Here is a 20,773-nt window from a genome sequence, read left to right as displayed (position 1 = left end):
TTGATAGCCCGCCAAATCTTCAAAACAAGATTCTCATCAATCTTAATTTCAAACCGCCACGTAATGATACCAGAACTTAATCTTGCTTACGTATCTTTGCAGACAAATTTTTAGCATTCATTATGAAATTAAAAAAAATACTGAACACGCGAGATAAAAAAAAAAAAACAAAAAAAAAAAAAAAACTCTTGATTTATTGAAGGTCATCCAATGAATATCAAAATGTAGAACAAGCGACAAAAGTACAGATGCTAATAGAAAATCGATAATTTTATGACTTCGGGATTTGAACGTCAAGGACATCAACAAATAGAATAAATCGGTTCGATTTTCTCTCCATTTAAATTAAATTAAACTTCTCTATTAAATCAGATGCAAAAATAAATCGAAAGAAATGTGAGCGCGAACATGAAATCGAAATAGATTGAACGCCTGGTTGGATTCTCTACGAAATCTATGATAAAAACTGCTGCAAAAATATTAGTAAAAAAGAAAATAAAACATCTAAATCAAGGGTAACGAAACAGTTGTTCGGATCGTCTTTCATTCAAAAGGTTAAATACACACAAAAAAAAAAACCAGAAATAAGGAGTAAAGATCCTCGACTACTAAAACAAATTTTACAAGCCAAACACTAAAATCTATGATCGACACACAAAAAAAGCAGATAAATCGTCTAAGAGCTGGTGAACTTGGTGACGGCTTTGGTGCCCTCAGAGACGGCGTGCTTGGCCAGCTCTCCGGGCAGAACAAGGCGAACGGCGGTCTGAATCTCCCGGGAAGTGATTGTGGGCTTCTTGTTGTAGCGAGCGAGTTTGGAAGACTCCTGAGCGAGCTTCTCGAAGATGTCGTTGATAAAGCTGTTCATGATCCCCATGGCCTTGCTGGAGATTCCGATGTCTGGGTGGACTTGCTTCAGGACCTTGAAGATGTAGATCTTGTACGTCTCCACGCTCTTCTTGTGTCTCTTCTTCTTCTTGTCTCCGGCCGCCGCGGCTCCGCCGTCCTTCGGCAATTTCTTCCCGGCCTTGGGCTTCTTCTCCGCCGGAACCTTCTCGGCCTTCTTCTCCTCCACGGGCTTCTTCTCCGCTGGCTTCTTCTCTGCCTTGGGCGCCATTGATGAAGATTTTAAGGTGTCGAATGAATTGGCGTGCTAATTTGTTTGGGAAAGAGAGCGGAGAGAATAGGGGATTTTAGTTTTGATTGATATTCTGAAATATGATTTGGTTTCGATTTTATAGAGAAAGAAAGTCTGATTCTATTGGATGTTGGTTTTCTGTGAGGATTGATGACTTGGCATAATAGACTCCGTTGGATCTTCTTTTGTGCTGAGATTCTAAAAGAAAGGGCCTAAATCGGATCCAAATAAGCGTAAGTCGTTGATGTAGCGTAGTCGAAATATGAAATGAACGGTTGAGATGTTAATTAAATGCTTGTATATAAAAATAAGAAATACGCCATATTTGAGACTATTCGATCATACAACTGTATCAAAATCAAATTGTTTGAATTTTAATTGCCAGATGTAGCATAGGTGACAAATTCTCCTACCGGATGGCTCAAACTTCAAACAACACAAAACATACAAATTCATATGTTATGTTGAAGATTAAACTTGAATATGCAATGCAATTGAATTGATTCGATGTTATATATTTGTATAATATAACGATTACATCAACACCTCTCGACTTATAGATCAATTCACAAATCATCCCCTCGATTTCATTCTACTATAAAATTAACTCTGAACTCTCATTTAACTGCAACGTTGCTTATTCCATCTATTTGTTTCTCACTCCATTAAAAGTTTACATGGATTCACATGTGATTTAAAACATGTGCAATTATCAAAGGGGTCTATTACGTATATAGTTATATTTACAATTATATATTTCTATATAGCCAACGATTCGTAAATCTTAGAAAAAAAACCACGTCCATGTATTTACACATGTAAATTGACGTAAGTACATCACCATTTTATTTTAATCAAATTGAAAAAATCAGCTTTATAACTACTTACCCAAACTTTACAAAATATTGGCTATATCGCAATCTCAAACGTTGGCTATTCACTTTCTTCAAGTTTACAAAATTTATATGTCTCCACTTTTGAGATCCACAACATGAAATTTCTCAACTCAAAAGAACAAAAATAAATTTAGAAATCAGACGAAGTAGAAGAGAAAAATATGTAAATATGCGAAAATTGTGAGCCAAACCAGGAGGTGGACTTAATTTCCAACCTAGGACAAAGCCCCTAGTTGGATCGGACTCATGCCTATTGTGTCCTCTAAAAAAACAAAAATATTTTAACTAAGAAAATAATTCAAATAAAATAATTATACTATTGTTTCGTGAGAAAACAATGTTTTAATGGGAAGGCAATTGGTTGGTGGCAAGGGCGGATCTATGTTGGGCCTAGGGGGGTCCAAAGCCCCTCTCAACTTTAGAAAATTACATGTTTTACCCTAATTTTTTATAAAATTTTATAATTTTAGCGCAAATTTATATAAATTTTCTAAATTTGCCCCGCCTCAATATTTTTTTTCAAATTTGCACCACCCTCTCATTGAAATTCCTAGCTCTGCCAATGGTTGGCGGCCCGACCATTTTGACACCTTCAACGAGATAGACTTGAGAGTTAACAACGAGCTGATGTTGGTCATAGCAGCATCAGATTAATAATGTTGAGTGCTAGTTCTTGGGAGCGATTGGTGAGATAAATGACAAGAAGAAGAAATTAAAAGAAGAATTTGGAGGACAAAGAACATAAAAGTTGCGGTAAAGGCTCTCTCGTGATGGTTTAGGTCACATATGTTAACTTGTAATTGTTACATTTTGACTTTGGTACGGATATTTTAAGGTTCATTTTGACACTAGCACGGCCGCTCCTTCTTACACCCAAAGAAGAATTGATTGTCTACATCGGCAACGATTTGTCCACCGTGTTAATGGAATGTATTTTTAATGCGACCTGAATCTGAAGAGAAATTTCATTTTGTAGACTCAAAAGTTATGAAAATATCTCAATTAGACTCACTAGTTCAGAAATATCTAAAATTAGACTTTTGTACCAATTTCGGACAAAAATACCCTTTCAAGGTAGTATAACCATTTTTCATCTCTCATTCTCTCTCATTTCCTCTCGTTCTCTCTCATTTCCTCTTGTTTTCATCTTTTTCGAGTAACCAATTCATTCAATCCCGTCGAAATGGGTTAGTATGCTCATTCATTCATCTTTTATAGTTATATTGATATAGTTTGTGTAGGAAAAAAAAAGTTGGTTGATTTAGGTCAAAGAACCCGGAATTTAACGTTATTTCCGATGAAATCCGATAGTCTAGGATGAAATTTAAGTACTATTTCCGATGAAATTCAAGCTGAAATTCCGACAGGATCTGGCAAGATCTGGCAGGATCTGGCAAGATCTGGCAAGATCCAGAATCCGACAGGATCTGGCAAGATCTGGCAGGATCCGACCGGATCCGACCAGATCTGACGGGATCTGGCGGGATCCGACAGGTTGCCAGAAAAATGAAAAAATCCGGTATTTTTTTATTTAATGTATTCATGTTCAACAAAAAATTTTCAGAAAATTTGACAACCCTAAAACTTAGTTTTACCTCTAAATCACATATAAATCAACTTAAATAATTACTTATCTTGTATTATATCATCCTACACAACTAAAACCTTGAAAAAAACATAAAAAAAAAACTAACCTTTTTTGACACATTTATGGTGGTGGTTGAGTTCTTGAGTTCATGAAGATGATGGTGGTTGAAGATGATGGTTGGAGACGGTCGGGTTTGTGGATGTGGTGGTTGGGTTTCGTCGGATTTCGAGAGGAGAGGGGGGGCGGTTTTTTTTTTTTTTAGAGTGAGAATAAGAAAGAGAGAGGTTTTAATGGGTTGGGGGTATTTTTGTCCGAAATTGGTACAAAAGTCTAATTTTAGATATTTCTGAACTAGTGAGTCTAATTGAGATATTTTCATAACTTTTAGGTCTACAAAATGAAATTTCTCAATCTGAACGACTTGAGGAACTAATCCTGGCTATCCCCGAGATGAGTGACATTTAGGCGAAAGAATTGATGTTGAGGGCAAAGGCCGGGTTTCTTTCCATAAGAGTGAACCTTCGACAAAAGCAACGCTTATGAAACTGAGGTGTGTCTGGTTTGCTTGGGTGAACCAGAATAAATCTCACATATTTTTATTAATATTGTGGGTTTGAGAGTGATGCCTGGAGATCAGGAAGTGGGAGGATAGAGGAGTTTGGCAGAATGAAGAATTCCGAAAAAAAACACACACGCGAGTTATCACATTCTACAGTACTATACATCAATTTCATACCACTCCTGCTCGGAAAATAGTTTGGATTCAGACTAGCCTTCCTACGAAAAAATTCTCCCTGATTATTAGAGCATTTTTTCGTAGCAAAATTCATTTTCTTCTGACCCCGTGGTTGGCCAAAAGTTTATATAAGATAATATATTTATAAGCTAAAGTTAATCTTTTACCTCAGCATTTCCCTTTTTGGATCTCATACTACTCAATTTGAATCACGCGAACGTGACTGGTGTAATGTTTCCGAGCTTCTTCATTTCTTTACATTCGTTAGATAAATGAAGCAGCGAATAAATACCCATTGATTGTCGATACAATAATTTTAGTTCAATACATATAGATCCAACAGAATCTATTTTAAGATTAAATTAATAATAATCAGTTGCTCACAGTGCGAAATAGATAAATAGAAAGTTCATTTCAATATTTTCAGGTAAACCAAACAGAAACTAATCTAAACAGTTTCAGTACAATCAAGAACACAAAAAAAAAGACAAAAAATCATAACGCTTAAGAGCTTGTGAACTTGGTGACGGCCTTGGTGCCCTCAGAGACAGCGTGCTTGGCGAGCTCTCCGGGGAGAACGAGACGAACGGCGGTCTGAATCTCCCGGGAAGTGATTGTGGGCTTCTTGTTGTAGCGAGCGAGCTTGGAAGACTCCTGAGCGAGCTTCTCGAAGATGTCGTTGATGAAGCTGTTCATGATCCCCATGGCCTTGCTGGAGATTCCGATGTCTGGGTGGACTTGCTTCAGGACCTTGAAGATGTAGATCTTGTACGTCTCAACGCTCTTCTTGTGCCTCTTCTTCTTCTTGTCTCCGGCCGCCGCGGCTCCGCCGTCCTTCGGCAACTTCTTCCCGGCCTTGGGCTTCTTCTCCGCCGGAACCTTCTCGGCCTTCTTCTCCTCCACGGGCTTCTTCTCCGCTGGCTTCTTCTCTGCCTTGGGTGCCATTGATGAAGATTTTAAGGTATCGAACGAAATTGAGTGCGTATAGAATTGCTAAAGAGAGCAGAAGATATTTGGGGATTTTAGGTTTGATTGATATGAGTTTGGGGGTTTGGTTTCGCTTTTATAGAGGAACGAAAATAAGATGGCATTGGCTGTTTATGTTTCGGCGAGGATTGCTGACTTGGCTTAATATCAAACGTTGGATCTATTTCGCGCCTATACATGAATGGACTGTTTAAGATGGACTTGAAACTTTTTGACCCGGATCTTAAAACTGGATTGTTTGAGCCGTTGGATAGAGTCAAAATTGAATAACGGCTGAGATTATTTTATTCAAAAGCTTCTATTGGTTTTTTTTCTTTTCATTTTACTTTTTCTTTTTTCTTTGAAATATATGCTTCTTGTTTATTAATAATTATTTTACGGCTTCTATCCAAGGATTGAAATCTCGCATCTCGCGACCGTACCGCACTTTTAATTTTGAGGGTATCTCGTCTCGTACCGTGGTATTCCGCGGTATTTGATGAACGTTCGGGGTATCTCGTACCGCATGGTAAACCGCATTTCGCGGGGTATACCGCAAAAAGAAAGGTATTCCGCGGGGTATTTGAACAATAAATAAACTTTAAAAAAATACTTTTTAATTTTCATGCATACATAGAAAATTAAACATAAATTTTTTATACATAGAGGTAATTCTTAAATATAAATTTAAAATCTTAGAGTATCGAACACATAAAACAAAATTCAGTCATGAAGTTATAAGTAAAAAAAAGTGTTTATATTTACACTATGTATTATTATAATACAAATCCAAAATTAAATTAATTACATAAAATAAAACATACATTTACCCTTTTTTTTCTTAATAATGATAAAAAAAAAATTAAATGACAATTGTAGGAAAATAAATTTGCAGGATGTATATATATATATATGTTTTTAAGAAAAGCATGTATATATATATATATATATATATATATTTGCCGGATGTATACAAAGTTAAGAAAAGCATATATACAAAGTTATTGGTCGGATGTTTTTAAGAAAAGCATATATACAAAGTTATTTGTCAGATGTATATATATATATATATATATATATATATATATATATTATATATGTTTTTAAAGTTTAATTATATAAGGAACTCCATGTTTGACCAGGAAAAAAAAAGCAAGTAACTTTTGTATTAGAAACATGACAACAACGCATATGTGTACAAAAATTGTGTGGCAATCTATCACACAGTGCAAAAAAATCCCACATCGAAAGTAAATTGTACATTTTAACAATGAAACAGCTATAAATAGCTTGAGTGTGTAGGGTAAACTTACTTCAAAAAATTTGACTATATTTGTTAAGTCAATTGGACTATATTATGTCAACAAATCATGTCATTTGTGGACCTATATATGCGTACAAAGAAATAAACATGAAAATTATGTCAATAAATCTTATCATTTGTTGACATATATGTCAACAAATTTTGTCATTTGTTGACATGTCAGCAAATTATATCGTTTTTTGACATGTCAACAAATTATATCGTTTTTTGACATGTCAGCAAATTATGTCGTTTGTTGACATATATATGTCAACAAATCGTCAAACAAACTCATATTTGCTGAGATATATAAGACTTAGAGAGAAAAAAAATTGAGGAAAAAGCAAAGAAAAAAAGAAGAGGCTAAAATTGTATACCATACATTCTCTGTCTCCTATTTTTACAAATAAAATTGGCCAAATTATCATTTTGATTGATTATGCAAAAGGAGTTATCGAATAGTAATAAGTCGGTCCATTTCCCTTGTTATAATGTTATAGTAATTACAATCTCTCTTCTATAACGTGATCACAACACGTTTCAAATTTTTAAAATGAGAGTCGGTATGTTCTTTCTCTTCGTCACGTGCCTCATAAATCGGATGATCTATTTTTTCTGTGGGCATTAAAGGAATCAAGTCTGCTAGGAAAAAAAAAAAATCACTTAAAACAGTGCCAAATAATTTTTTTTTTTTAAATATTGTGTGCACAATTGAATTCAACAAAGCAGACCAAACAAGCCAACACAAAGCAGAGCGAATAATAAACAATAGCCAACAAAATGAATTTTAATGTGGAAATTGTTACACCGAGATTGAGCCTCAACAATCACGAGTAAAATATATGGAAAAATTTATTTCCTTTTAGATTTAATATAAGCGGATTTCAATAAACCGTCCTATAGGAATATAAATAAACTCGTCATATAAACGTGATGAAGTAAATCTGAAATGAACACAACTTTAACTCGTCATATAAACGTGATGAAGTAAATCTGAAGTGAACACAATTTTATTGAAGGATCGATCTCGATTACAATAGGTCAAACTCGACAATTATGTATATATGAAAGGTTGAACTCAAATTATATAATCTATAATTTTAGGTAATAATAAATAAGAAAAAGAATGTGCGTTTCTTCTTTAGGTCGAGGTGCGCAATCTTCGAGGACATGCGTTGGTGACTTCGTCCTTAATCTTCTCTCGTGATGCTAATCGCGTTAGCTGGTTGAATGATTAAGAGTAATTGTCAACAGCTCCGAATCTTTAGGCGTATGACATGCTTTCCTATGAATAGGGATTGTGGTCGCTGCTTGAAGATGAATATGCCGAGTTCGACCGAGGAAATGAGTTGGGCCAAACATGGTGCTCTAAGGTCGGTCCATGTTCAATTATGAGTAATAAACGATAAAAGTATTGTCGTTCATGGCGTTTTACGTACGTTGGGGCATATGGGCACGCTTTAATCATTCGGCTTGTGCCTAAATGTTGTTCATACTGAGGTGGTCAAACTCTACATCCACAGATACTCAAGACACGAGCAACCGCGAGACCCATAAGCCACTTAGGAAACTCTCCACTAACAATATAATGGGTACACAAAAGTCATCTATATCAAATAAAGGTTTAATATCTTCATCTAAATAAAGATGACATAAAAGATGAACAATCTCATCAAATGATGTAATACCTAAATTGAATATCTAGATAGCAAATAAGAAATAGCAATACCATTAGAAATAACGAGCAAAACCTCCCTTTATAAAATGGACATCATTCAACCAGTGGCGGACCCAGATTTTAGAAAAAAAAAAAAAAAAAAAAGGGGGGGGGGGGGGGGGGGGGGGGGGGGGTCCAGGCTTCTTGAAGGCTCCACCTGGGTCCGCCCCTGCATTCAACTACCAAACCTCGTACAGAATCTGACTTTCTTCTTTCTCTTCGACCTCTTTATCTTTCTTTTGTATGTCAATTGTTCACTCCGCCAAAAGTGCACGCTTCACTTTTTTTTCGCTCGCACTTAGGCCTTGAGCACTTATTCGCTCAACCGACTCTTGGACCGAACTCAACAAAGTCCTTGTCATAGAAATCAGTTCGGGTTGAATTAGCAAATAGCATTTGCGGCTGAAGTCACAACTTCAGCCATTTCTTGCATTTGTGTCACTTATTTGCTAAAATTGCATCCGTATCACTTATTTGCATTTTTGTCACCTATAGAAAGTCTAAATTACCCTCACCTACAAAAGAAGCTGATTCTGGCGGCCGAGTCGCGCCGGAGCGTCCAGGGGTGCGAGCGAAGGCGGCGGCGGTCGGAGATGGAGTGGATCTGCAGAACCATGCGACCTCGTCGAGCGTGAACCCGGAATCCGGCGCGATTCTAAGATCTAGATCTAAGAATCGCGAGGAGGAGGCGGCGACGAAGCCGTGCTCGGCCGTGAAGGCGTCCCTGAGGGACGTCGGAGTGGCGGCGGCGGCGGCGAGCGTGATGCTGGCCGGGAACGCGATGGCGATGGACGTCCTGCTCGGAAGCAGCGACGGCGGTCTCGTGTTCGAAATGAGTCTACTTTTTTTTTTGAAATATTTGACTGCGAGTCTACTTTTTGTAATTTGTTATGTGAGTCTTTTTTTTTCGAAATATTGACTGCGAGTCTACTTTTTGTAATTTCTTCTGTGAGTCTAATTTTTTTTCGAAATATTTAACTGCGAGTCTACTTTGAAATATGCGTAAGGGTATTTTGGTCCTATTTTTTATCAAAGTGACATCTATGCAACACCTTTTTTCGTCGTGACTCATTTGCAATTTGGAGCCGAATTTGTGACTTTGATGCAAATCTCTTATATTTGTCTATGATAATGACTTTGGAGATATGAATTTTTCGAATAATCTTCATAAAAAATTGTTTTATTTTATTTTCATTTAATTTCTTAATAATTTATTTAAATTTTTACGTAATATTTTATTTAACACATTTAATATTTCAACCATCATTTTTCACTTTCTTTTTTTTTTCTTCATCACAACCGTACCCCTTCTTCCTCCTTATGTCCATCACACTAGTTAGAGGCCAACCTGGCTATTGGAAGGAAATGGAAATTCCATTTCCAATAAGCCACCTTCCATTGCTTATTGGAAATAGTATTTCCATTAGCCATTTAGGTGCCTTCCATTGTTTATTGGAAATGGAATTTCCGTTCCACTTAATGGAAATCCATATTTCCATTAACTTCCAATAATGAATTAAAAAATAAAAAAAAAATCAAATTTAAATGAATCTTACGGCTGAGAATGCTTGAGATTAAATAATAAAAAAAAAACAAACAAACATCAACGCATACACAAACAACAGCATTCTCCAACGGCACAAATAGCCTGACACGCCATCCGAGTGCCCTCTCCCATTTCCGCCATGTGTCGGAAGGAAAATTTCCGTGCCAACATCACACGGTACTTGGCACACCCGTGAGGCACACACACCATACGGAATGCGTTCCTTCCGTGTGTCTTCCAACCGAGAAGCCAGGATTAGTTAGAGGCAAAGGTTGGGTTCATTTTAATTCTTCATATTCATTTATTCTTGATAACTTCATTCTTCAGTTTTTGGACTTTACTTGCTTTAAATATACGTTTTATGCAAAATCATGTGGTTAGTTAAACTAAAATATGATTTAAAGGTGTTTCTTTAATTTAGGTTTTTTTATTTAGAATTTTTGTATTTGATGATTTATTGATATGTTTGTCATAATTTCTTAAATGTCAATAAATTTTTAAAGAATCTAAGAATTTTTTTTGAAGATTTATTGAAATGATTTTCGATAACTTTTTGGAAGTCAATATATCTGCAAAGAATATGAAATTTTTCTTTTAAGATTTGTCGTTTTGTTTGTCAATAAATTTATGAATGTCAACAAATATTGTACTTTTTATTGAAAAAAATATATAATTTAAAATATGTAAAAAAAAATTAAATAGATTTTACATTTTTTTTAAAACTAGTTTTGATTCAATGAGGAGAGAGGTAAAAGAAGTATAAAAAGAGATGAAAAATATAAAAAAAAACTGGGTTAAACACATTATTTTACAAAATGAGTAGTCATACTTTTGGGATATAATGCAATTAATTATTTTTTTCCCAATATTTTTTAAATGGTCATAGTTTTAGTTTTATCCCTTAGGAAATATCATCTCTAGCATAGTTTTACCTGAAACATTACAATTTGTTTAATGAATTACCGGTTTTTAAAATGTTTGTTCGTTTTTCTAAAACACCGGTTTTGATTTAATGAGATAGATAAATTAAATAAGAAAATAGATGGAAAAGAAAAATAGAATAAACATGTCATTTTACAAAATGAGTAGTCATAATTTTTTAAATAAAATATAATTAATAGTTTTTGTGCAATTTTTTTAAATGGTCATAGTTTTGGTATTATCCCATAGGAGATATCATCTCAATCATAGTATTGCCTAAAACGTAAAAATAAAAAAAAAATCTGATTTACTACAAACAAAACACTTAAACAAATTTTTTAATTTTAAATACCACTGGAAGAAAAAGATGATGAAAATGACTTGAAATAAAGGCTGCGTTTGGTTGAGATTAAAAAGCCCTGTTTTTGTTTTGAGAAAAAAACTAAACTGCTTATTCGGTGTTTGGTAAAACTGTTTTTACAAAAAACTTCAAACGATTTTAGATTTTGTACATGAGATGGAAAAGCTAGGATTCTTAGATTTTAGAAAAAGTGTTTTTAAGTTTGCTATATAAATTACTGTAATATCCGGGTATAAAATATTATTCATATATATGTATATAAATAAGCATATTAATAATTATTATTTAATTATTAAGAGCATGTCTATTTTCGTCTTTTTACTATAATATATTTATTTTACCAAACGGTAAATCAGTTTTTGCTACCAGCAACAACTGTTTTATAAACAGTTTAACAAACTCCTTGTCAGTTTTTGAAAAAAACGGTTTTTTTTTAACTGCACTTTTTTAAAAAACAAAGCTATGCCAAACGGTGCCAAAGCCTATTTCTTGTCCAACGTAAAAAAAGACTCCATAAATTATGAATATCAATATATAAGAGAAGAGATGAACTTTACACAACAGGTAACTTATAAATTTAAACATACATACGCTATATGGAAATTTAAACACACACTCTATAACGTTCTATTTATTCTTCCGTAAAAGAACACGATGCACGTCCACCATCATCAAATAAACTAATGTCTCTTGTTAGACCAACTACACCCGATAACACCATTTTATACTCTATTTTACAGTACATGTCACATCAAACACTACCTCATCTCCAACCGAACTCTATCTTTTACACCAAATTGAAATATTAATTTTATATTCAACTTTCTCTTATTTATTTCTATACCCTTATATTTATTTAATATCTTTTAATTATACCACTTATTCATTATTTAATAATGAAGTATTACTCCATAAAATTATTCAAAATACAAATTAACACGAAGTAAACTTAATATTTATTAAACACAAAATACAATACGTAACAAATAACATAAAATAAAATAAAATAAAAGTACAATTACACATCTGAATTAGAATATCTCTCCCACAAATGGTCGATCAATGCATTTCGGAACGTGATATGTGCATCTTTGTCTCTTATTTGTCTGTAGCGACTGAAAAACTCTTGAAATCGTGTATCATCATTCTCCGCTAATTCAACCATCAATGGTGACGTTTCTATGTTAACTTCAATGGGCACGTTGAGATCACGCTCATCTTCTATTATCATGTTATGCATAATTATGCATGTAGTCATTATATATTTTAAGACATCTTTTCTCCAAAATCTTGACGGTCCCGCCACAATTGCAAACCGTTCTTGGAGAACTCCAAAAGCACGTTCTACGTCTTTTCTACAGGATTCTTGCTTCATTGCAAAATATTGTTTTTTTCGGCCACGAGGTTCTCGAATAGTTTGAACAATAGTAGACCATTTTGGATATATACTATCAGCCAAATAATAACCCATATTATACTCATTTCCCTGAATGATATAATGAGCGGGAGGAGCAATACATTGAGTGAGATTGGAAAATAGGTGAGAAGACTCTAACACGTTGATGTCATTGTTGCTTCCCGGCATGCCAAAATAAGCGTGCTATATCCAAAGATCAAAATCAGCCACAGCTTCTAGAATAATTGTAGGTTTTCCGCTACGACCCGTATATTGTCCGGCCCACGCGGTATGGCAATTTTTCCATTTCCAATGCATACAATCCAAACTACCCAACATTCCCGGAAAGCCACGTTGTTGACCTATATGGAGAAGTCTAGCAACGTCATCAGGAGTTGGTGATCTTAAATATTGCTCAGAAAATACCTCCACCATTGCTCAGCAAAACCTCTTCAGGCTTTCAATTGTCGTGGACTCTGCTATTTTGCAGTACTCGTCTGTGGCATCTTCCGGAAGACCGTAGGCCAGCATCCGAAAGACAGCAGTTATTTTTTGAAGTGGTGACAACCCAAGTCTGCCAGCACGATCCAACCGTTGTACAAAATAGTTGTCGTGACTTTTAACGGCATCCACTATTCGGAGGAATAAAGAGCGAGACATTCGATACCTCCGACGAAACATGGTCTCGTTGTAGAGCGGAGATTTGAGAAGTAATCATTGAAAAGTCGCCGGTCTGCACTCTCTCGATCCCGATTGATGAAAACATGTCCTGGAATCAAGCCTCCTACGTTGCGCTCAATGGTTTGGTCGGCGGCATGTTCGTTGATAATTTGCATGATCGTGATATTATTTTGGATAATTTAATGACATATAGCATCCTCCTGCTCATCAATTTGAGCCATTTGAAGATGAAAATCATTATCAGAGGAAGAAGATGATGAATTAAAACTCATTTTGAGAGATGAATGATGAAAGATGAAGTGTGTTAGAGAATGTGAATTCAAATTTATTTGAACTGAGACTATTTATAGGGCGTTGAGTGTAGATGTCGGTTTGGGAAGCGTGACATTCTTGATGGGTGATGGCATTGAGTGGTCACATCACGTCAGAACCCGGGAAGCGTGAGAGCTTTGATGAGTAGTGGCATTGAGTGGTCACATCACGTCAGAACCCGGGAAGCGTGAGATTCTTGATGATTAGTGGCATTGAGTGGTCACATCACTTCAGAACCCGGGACGCGTGAGATTCTTGATAAGTAGTGGCATTGAGTGGTCACATCACGTCAGAACCCGGGACGCGTGAGATTCTTGATAAGTAGTGGCATTGAGTGGTCACATCACGTCAGAACCCGGGACGCATGAGAGCTTTGATGAGTAATGGCATTGAGTGGTCACATCACGTCAGAACCCGGGACGCGTGAGAGCTTTGATGAGTAATGGCATTGAGTTGTCACATCACGTCAGAACCCGGGAAGCGTGAGAGCTTTGATGAGTAGTGACATTGAGTGGTCACATCACGTCAGAACCCGGGAATCGTGAGAGCTTTGGGTGAGAAAATATTATATAAATAGTATCTTCCATAAGTTGTGTTTTCATCCAAAAAATTACTGAGCCTTGAGTACGATACATTACAAGAAAATGACAAGTCGAGCTTCTGGATACTCTCATGAAGAAGACCGACTTCTTTGTCAAGTTTACATGGAGATTTCTCAAGACCCTATCATTGGTATATACCAATCATCTGATAGGTTTTGGAGCCGTGTTGAAGACAGCTATAACAATGCAAAAAAACCAACTTCGGAGATGCGTTCGAAGCGATCAATTCAGGCCCGAATCCAAGTAATTGAGAAAGCTACAAGGAAAATGCATGCATGCATGCATTCGGAAAATTGAGAATAGACACCCGAGCGGTGCTTCAACTGAAGATATTGTGAGTATTTTAACTATTTTTATCTTTTTTTTATATTATGTTATTGTAATTGGTTATATATCGACTTGCAGATGGATCAAGCTAAAGTGTTGCTTGCAGATGATGAAAAATTAAAGAAAGGTTGGAAGTTTGATCATGTGTGGAACATCATCAAGAATTTTGAAAAATTTCAAGACGGAGCCTCAAGTGCGAGACAAACATCTCGAGGTTCGTGTTCTTTTTCGGAGTCCGAACAACAAACTCCTGAGTCGGTTAGACAACCATCTCCTTCTGAGCGACCGATTGGAGTGAAAAAAGCCAAAACTAAAAATGAAAACGGATGACAAAGTAGCTTCCTCCATCTGCAAGCTTGATGAAGGAAATAAACTACTTCTTGAGCAGATGAATAAGTCAGGTGATATGAGAGAACGCCTCTTAGAAAGTATAGATAATGCTAATAATTTGAAAACAATCAGAGAAGAAAATAAAATAATGAAAATGAATTTAAATAAAATATCAGATCCTCAGGTTCGTGCATTTTGGGAAGCTGAACAAGCTAAAGTTTTACAAAAGAGAGCCGAACAACAACAATCTCAAACACCTCCAATTCTGATTCATACTCACAATATTTCACCGGTCTTGGACGATCCGGCGCTAATCTTCCTGACTACTAGTTTATGTATTGTAAATTTATGTTTAATTTTATTTTGTTGTATTTTGTTTTTTTTTTTTTTTTTACATTTCGATGTCGTTGTAATGTTATTTTATTTCTCTTTTAATATTAATGTCATTTTAGTTTTTTCCAAACTCTAAATATTAATGTTGTATTTGAAAATAAATTTAATGAATAATTTAAGGATAAATATGATATAATTTTATAAATCAATACAAATATATAAATTATAAACTTTATAGGGAAAAAAAAATATTTTGGAGTAGTGAATAGTGTCACGCCATATTTGGCGTGACACCAAATTGAAAAAGTATCTCACGCTATAATGGCGTAAAATAAAGACTGCGGCTGGAGTCAATAGGATCGAAATACCGTTACCGTTACCGTTCCGAGCTTTCGAATTTACTGGTAACCCCCCGTACCGTAAAGGAATACCAGGGGAAGCAGGAAAAAAAAAGGAAACCGGTACCGTTGAACTTACCGTTACCGTAGAGGAATACCGTCAAATACCGTATTTACCGAGGGGAATTCAGAAAAGAAATATACAAAAAAACATATAAAGTACGTAGGATACTATCTTTTAAATATCTTGAAAAAAAAAAAATATTTAAGGTCGACGAAATTTCGGAATAAGGATATTCGAGTAACTCGATATTATTTTCCGAATAAAATTATACGGAACATACTCGAAGATTTAAAAATCTCAAGAGTTAAAATAAATTCCGAGATCCCTTAAATATATTCAGGATAACGGGAAATAATAATAATTTTATCGGTTATTTTTCATGATTATTTTTAATCAATTAAGGACAATATTGTGAGATTTTATTTGAAAAGGACTTATGTGCAACGTTTTGAAGGACGAGATTGAAAGAAAAGAGTATAAGGGGGTCGTTTTGTGAGAAACGTGTCAGTTGTGGAGTGGGCCATTTGTCCCCTGTGTGGCTTAGTGAGGGATTGCCACGTGGATCTCTTTTTCTCTCCTTCCTCTCGGCCACCTCACCTTTTCTTTCTCTTTCTTCTTCTTTTCTTTTCTTCTTCTCTTCTCCTTCTCTTCACCTGCGCGACCTGCAGAGCACACAGAGAAAAAAAAAATTCGCCCCAGCCGCTCCCTCTCTTCTCCTCTCCTGCGCGAGCGCCGAGAGCCCAGCCGCGCGAGCACCGAGCGCCTCGACCCCGCGCGCGCGCGCCTCCGCTGGTTCGCGCGACCAGCCGCAGCCGCCACCGCTCCCTCTCTCCCTCTCACCTGGTTTCTCTGAGCCGCTCTGACCCGCACGAGCCGCGCTGACCCGGACCGGGAAGTGGGAACCGGGTTCCTACCCGATTCCCGGTCCGGTTCCCCCGGAACCACCGGAAACTTCCGGTTTTGGTGGTTTCGGTGCCGGGGAGCTCTGGTATTTAAATCCTACTCAATACACACGCTATTACCACCTTATATAGTCCGGGTGGAGATGCTCTTACATCTTCAAATCAAAAAGCACTTACACACTAGTTAAGGGAGAAAAAATGGTAACAAAATTGTTACATGCCAAAGCTTCTTTAAATTTTGGCATCGGTATCTTTAACTTTTCAATGCAATGTTGAAATATATAAGGTTGTGGGAAATGTCCGACACGGAGATGGTTGTCGAACTCGAAGCGATGCCTTGTCTGATCAACGGAGCCAAAAGGGTCATTGATTCAACACTGGGCAACGGAGATAACTCTCGAAACCCTCTTCCGTAAAATTATTGGGATTAGTCGGGAAATTCCACAAGTTCTATCTCAGACAAAATTCTGATCTGCTTCGTAAGAAAAATTATTTGAAAGGAATACTTTCCTGCGGTAGCTCCGATATAACAATTCCATTAACACAACAAAAGCAAAGTGCAGACCTAACAGAAATGGATCAAATCTAGAGCCCGGCAAAGATGGTATGCTCTGAATCTGTAAAATTCATCATCAGCGAAGATGAATTTGGCTGTCATCGCATGACGCCTATAATAATCTTTGAATTAAATAACTGGATTATTGTCTTCGTACAGTTGGTCAATCTAGTAATGGTTTAGTGTCTGCAAGGATATATTAGACTACGAGAAGTCTGTATGAAAATAGGGAATACAGATGTTTCAGTTTTTGCTCTCTGACGAACCTGATCTACAAGCCACTTTCAATTCTATGGAGATCCTTTGAACGACGTATGCTAGTACAAGAAATGAAACTCCTTTATCTAAATCTACAAATGATATCTGTTAGGTTATATTACTTCTGTTAGATAAAATTCGAATTTAATTCCATTTGAAAAAGATGCACAAAATTACTAAACTGAAATATCGTTCCCATAAACATTCATCTTCTTTACACGCTTACAAAACAAAAGTAAGATTCAAAATAAAACGTGACCTAACAATCTCGATCCAACCTAAAACAGTGACCAGCGAAACCTAAGAGCTTGTGAACTTGGTGACGGCCTTGGTGCCCTCAGAGACGGCGTGCTTGGCCAGCTCTCCGGGGAGGACGAGACGAACGGCGGTCTGAATCTCCCGGGAAGTGATTGTGGGCTTCTTGTTGTAGCGAGCGAGCTTGGAAGACTCCTGAGCGAGCTTCTCGAAGATGTCGTTGATGAAGCTGTTCATGATCCCCATGGCTTTGCTGGAGATTCCGATGTCTGGGTGGACTTGCTTCAGGACCTTGAAGATGTAGATCTTGTACGTCTCAACGCTCTTCTTGTGCCTCTTCTTCTTCTTGTCTCCGGCCGCCGCGGCTCCGCCGTCCTTCGGCAACTTCTTTCCGGCCTTGGGCTTCTTCTCCGCCGGAACCTTCTCGGCCTTCTTCTCCTCCACGGGCTTCTTCTCCGCTGGCTTCTTCTCTGCCTTGGGTGCCATTGATGAAGATTTTAAGGTATCGAATGAAATTGCGTGCGTATAGAATTGCTAAAGAGAGCAGAAGATATTTGGGGATTTTAGGTTTGATTGATAATCAGGGTTTGGTTTCGCTTTTATAGAGGAACGAAAATAAGATTGTATTGGCTGTCTAGTTTCGGCGAGGATTGCTGACTTGGCTGGATATTATACGTTGGATTTCTTTCGTGACTTTACATGAATGGGCGGTCTAAGATGGGCTTGAAACTTCATGACCAGGATCTTCAATCTGAAAATTGTCTAAGCCGTTGGATGGATGGAGTACAATTAAATTACGGCTCAGATTGTTTTATTTAATATCTTCTATGGGTTTTTTCTTTTCTTTTGATATACGTTTCTATGATGTATGATTTTAAAAAAATAAAATAAAATAAAATAAAATTTTCAGCTACGTCTTGGCTTTACACTTTAGAGCGTGTTTGACGTGATATTAATAGATCATTATCATTAAAAAAAAATTAGTTAAATAATTTTTTATGTGTTTTTAAGCAAAAAAAATTAAAAATCATTCAAGTCATTCAAAGTGGAAATGGGTTTTTTTTACTATTATTTTTAATTATAGTAGATGGATGAATTAAACTCATTTATAATGTCAAGCAATTCAAATACATTAGTTTGTTGTATATTTGTTCATATAAATATAAATGAATTATATATAAATATTCAATTTTAATTTAAATGCACGAACTATAGATTCTATTTATTATTAATCATAGTAGCTAAACAAAAAAAAAAACATCTTCTTTAAACAAAACAACTAAAAAAGTTAGGATTTCTAGTTTAATAAAATATCAATACATATTGATTTTATAACTTTTACAAATAAAAGTTAGGAATGTGTAGCAATTTAAAATTGGCCAACATTTCGTTAATATGTTGTAAATAGTCATATTGCTTACGTGGCAGCTTATTAATTAAATTAGGTTTACACTTTTGCCCTTATTTAACTCGCAGAAACCGAATAGGGAAGTTTTCAAATTTAAAATTTCCTGCAGATTTTGAAAATTAATAGCCATTTATTGTTATGTTTTTTGAAGTTTTTAGCGTTGACTTTATGTAATTAGTATCTATTTTCGTGGTTAAACTCTGTAAATATATTCTTCATTTATTGATATTATTTTGTCTTCCATATATTCATAATTTTCGTGCTCAAAATATTTTCAGAATTTGTTTTCAGTTCAAATATATTGTAAATAAGCTTCTTATTTACAATTAATATACTGTAAATATGCTTTGTATTTACAATGAATGTATAGTAAATATGCTTCGTATTTACACAAATATACTGTAAATATGTTTTCTATGAACAACAACAACAAAAAAAACTGTTCATCGCGGTGTCGCATATCGGGACCTTAGACGCAGATCGCGGAGAGGAGGACGAAGTGACGCTTTGACGGCGGTGGTGACGTGGTGGTGGTTGTGATTATTAGTGGTGGCGGCGGCCTGAAGTTTTCCGGTGTCTCCTCTCGGTCTGGCATCCATGGCGGCTGTCCTCGTTTTCTCGGCTGGAACACGCGCGGGTGGTGCTCGGTCTCGGCCATTGATGGCGCGCAAGGAATGAAAAAGAAGATGGGAGAAGGAGATGAATGAGACGATTTTCGTTCAAGTTTACCTTGGCCATAAGCTGACGAGCTCGACGCGGAAGGGCGAGCTGACGAGCTCGATTTCAACACATATAAGAGATATAGAACCATTAACGAAAAATTTAGGAAAATAACATTTTAAGGGTTAAACAATTTTAAAACAACGACTTTAAAATTTTTTCAAAAAATAGAATGTTAAACATCTAGTTTGTGTGACACTACTAAAGACCGGTACGGTGAGTACATCTCGGGCTAAGATGGATAAGATCGAAAATTGTGCTTGATGCATCTTCCACGAATTAAGCAAGTTAAGGTTGACTCGTTGAATGTCAATGAATTGCGTGTTGATGTACAGGTTCAATTCGTTAGTATTGGTTGGAGCAGTTAGTGACGTAGAGGTTATGGATGAAGATGCATCAGCTCGGTAACGGTTGAAATCAGTCAAACTCTTCCCAACCGGTGAATTTGAAAACTTTGGTATCTCTTGTACCGGTCATCCATACTTGTTTTCGTAATAACTGTAACATTGAACAATACTCTCACAGACATCATCATAACTAGAATTATAATCAAATCCTATATCATTGCTAAGCATTTGAAACCATAATTTAAGTTCTCTAAACCTAATGCGTGGATCTGAAATGAATGCATAACAATATAAGTTTGACATGAGAACAAAATATTTTTTTCATACTTCCTTCATTTTTGCGACGACGGGGCCTAACAGCTCATCTACTTCGTATTTTTTTAAAAATGACACTCATCTCGTACAGTTTGTGTATAGCAAGATAAGACGTAAGATGTTCATAAGCGGAGAGGTAATATGCGGCATCAAAAAAATCATTTTAAAAATTCACAAATAACCTTAGCTACATCCCAATCATCGTTTGTGATCACTTGACGTCCGATCTCGGCATGATAAAACGAAGTGACAAAATCTTTGTATGAAATGGCTCTTTCCGACATCACATACGTCGAATATTATTGGACGGGCATGTCTTGCGCAATGATGCATGACTCGACATCATAACCTTTGCAATATGTCTTCCATCGGTCACATCGTCTGTTTGGATTGTTCATTTCCGCCACGGCTTCTCGAATACGTGAAATGTGCGGCTTGAGAAGGGCGAGACCGGCTT

General features: G+C 36.2%; 3 protein-coding genes across 3 annotated transcripts; all 3 read right to left on the bottom strand.

Moving 5' to 3' along the window:
- Positions 1-516: 516 nt before the first annotated feature.
- Positions 517-1,225, bottom strand: LOC149381955 (histone H2B.1). The gene has a single exon (XM_089629698.1). The coding sequence runs from the start codon at positions 1,115-1,117 to the stop codon at positions 677-679; it is 441 nt and encodes a 146-aa protein (XP_089485824.1). The 5' UTR covers positions 1,118-1,225; the 3' UTR covers positions 517-676.
- Positions 1,226-4,751: 3,526 nt separating this feature from the next.
- Positions 4,752-5,393, bottom strand: LOC149381954 (histone H2B.1). Its single transcript, XM_089629697.1, has one exon. It carries the CDS (start codon positions 5,301-5,303, stop codon positions 4,863-4,865), a length of 441 nt encoding a protein of 146 aa, XP_089485823.1. The 5' UTR covers positions 5,304-5,393; the 3' UTR covers positions 4,752-4,862.
- A 12,051-nt stretch (positions 5,394-17,444) lies between these two features.
- Positions 17,445-18,115, bottom strand: LOC149381953 (histone H2B.1). Its single transcript, XM_089630721.1, has one exon. The coding sequence runs from the start codon at positions 18,010-18,012 to the stop codon at positions 17,572-17,574; it is 441 nt and encodes a 146-aa protein (XP_089486847.1). The 5' UTR covers positions 18,013-18,115; the 3' UTR covers positions 17,445-17,571.
- Positions 18,116-20,773: the final 2,658 nt, after the last annotated feature.

The sequence above is a fragment of the Urtica dioica genome, chromosome 11 (assembly GCF_054948205.1).
Source record: "Urtica dioica subsp. dioica isolate 48M chromosome 11, U.dioica_male_clone48M_v1_H2, whole genome shotgun sequence".
In the NCBI taxonomy this organism is placed as follows: Eukaryota; Viridiplantae; Streptophyta; class Magnoliopsida; order Rosales; family Urticaceae; genus Urtica; species Urtica dioica.
The sequence above is the reverse complement of the archived record's forward strand: the minus strand, read 5'-3'. Positions and strand labels throughout refer to the sequence as shown.

What these genes read in the sequence shown, in the direction of transcription:
- LOC149381954 (XM_089629697.1), bottom strand. Translation starts at nt 5,303, where the DNA reads ATGGCACCCAAGGCAGAGAAGAAGCCAGCGGAGAAGAAGCCCGTGGAG.
- LOC149381953 (XM_089630721.1), bottom strand. Translation starts at nt 18,012, where the DNA reads ATGGCACCCAAGGCAGAGAAGAAGCCAGCGGAGAAGAAGCCCGTGGAG.
- LOC149381955 (XM_089629698.1), bottom strand. Translation starts at nt 1,117, where the DNA reads ATGGCGCCCAAGGCAGAGAAGAAGCCAGCGGAGAAGAAGCCCGTGGAG.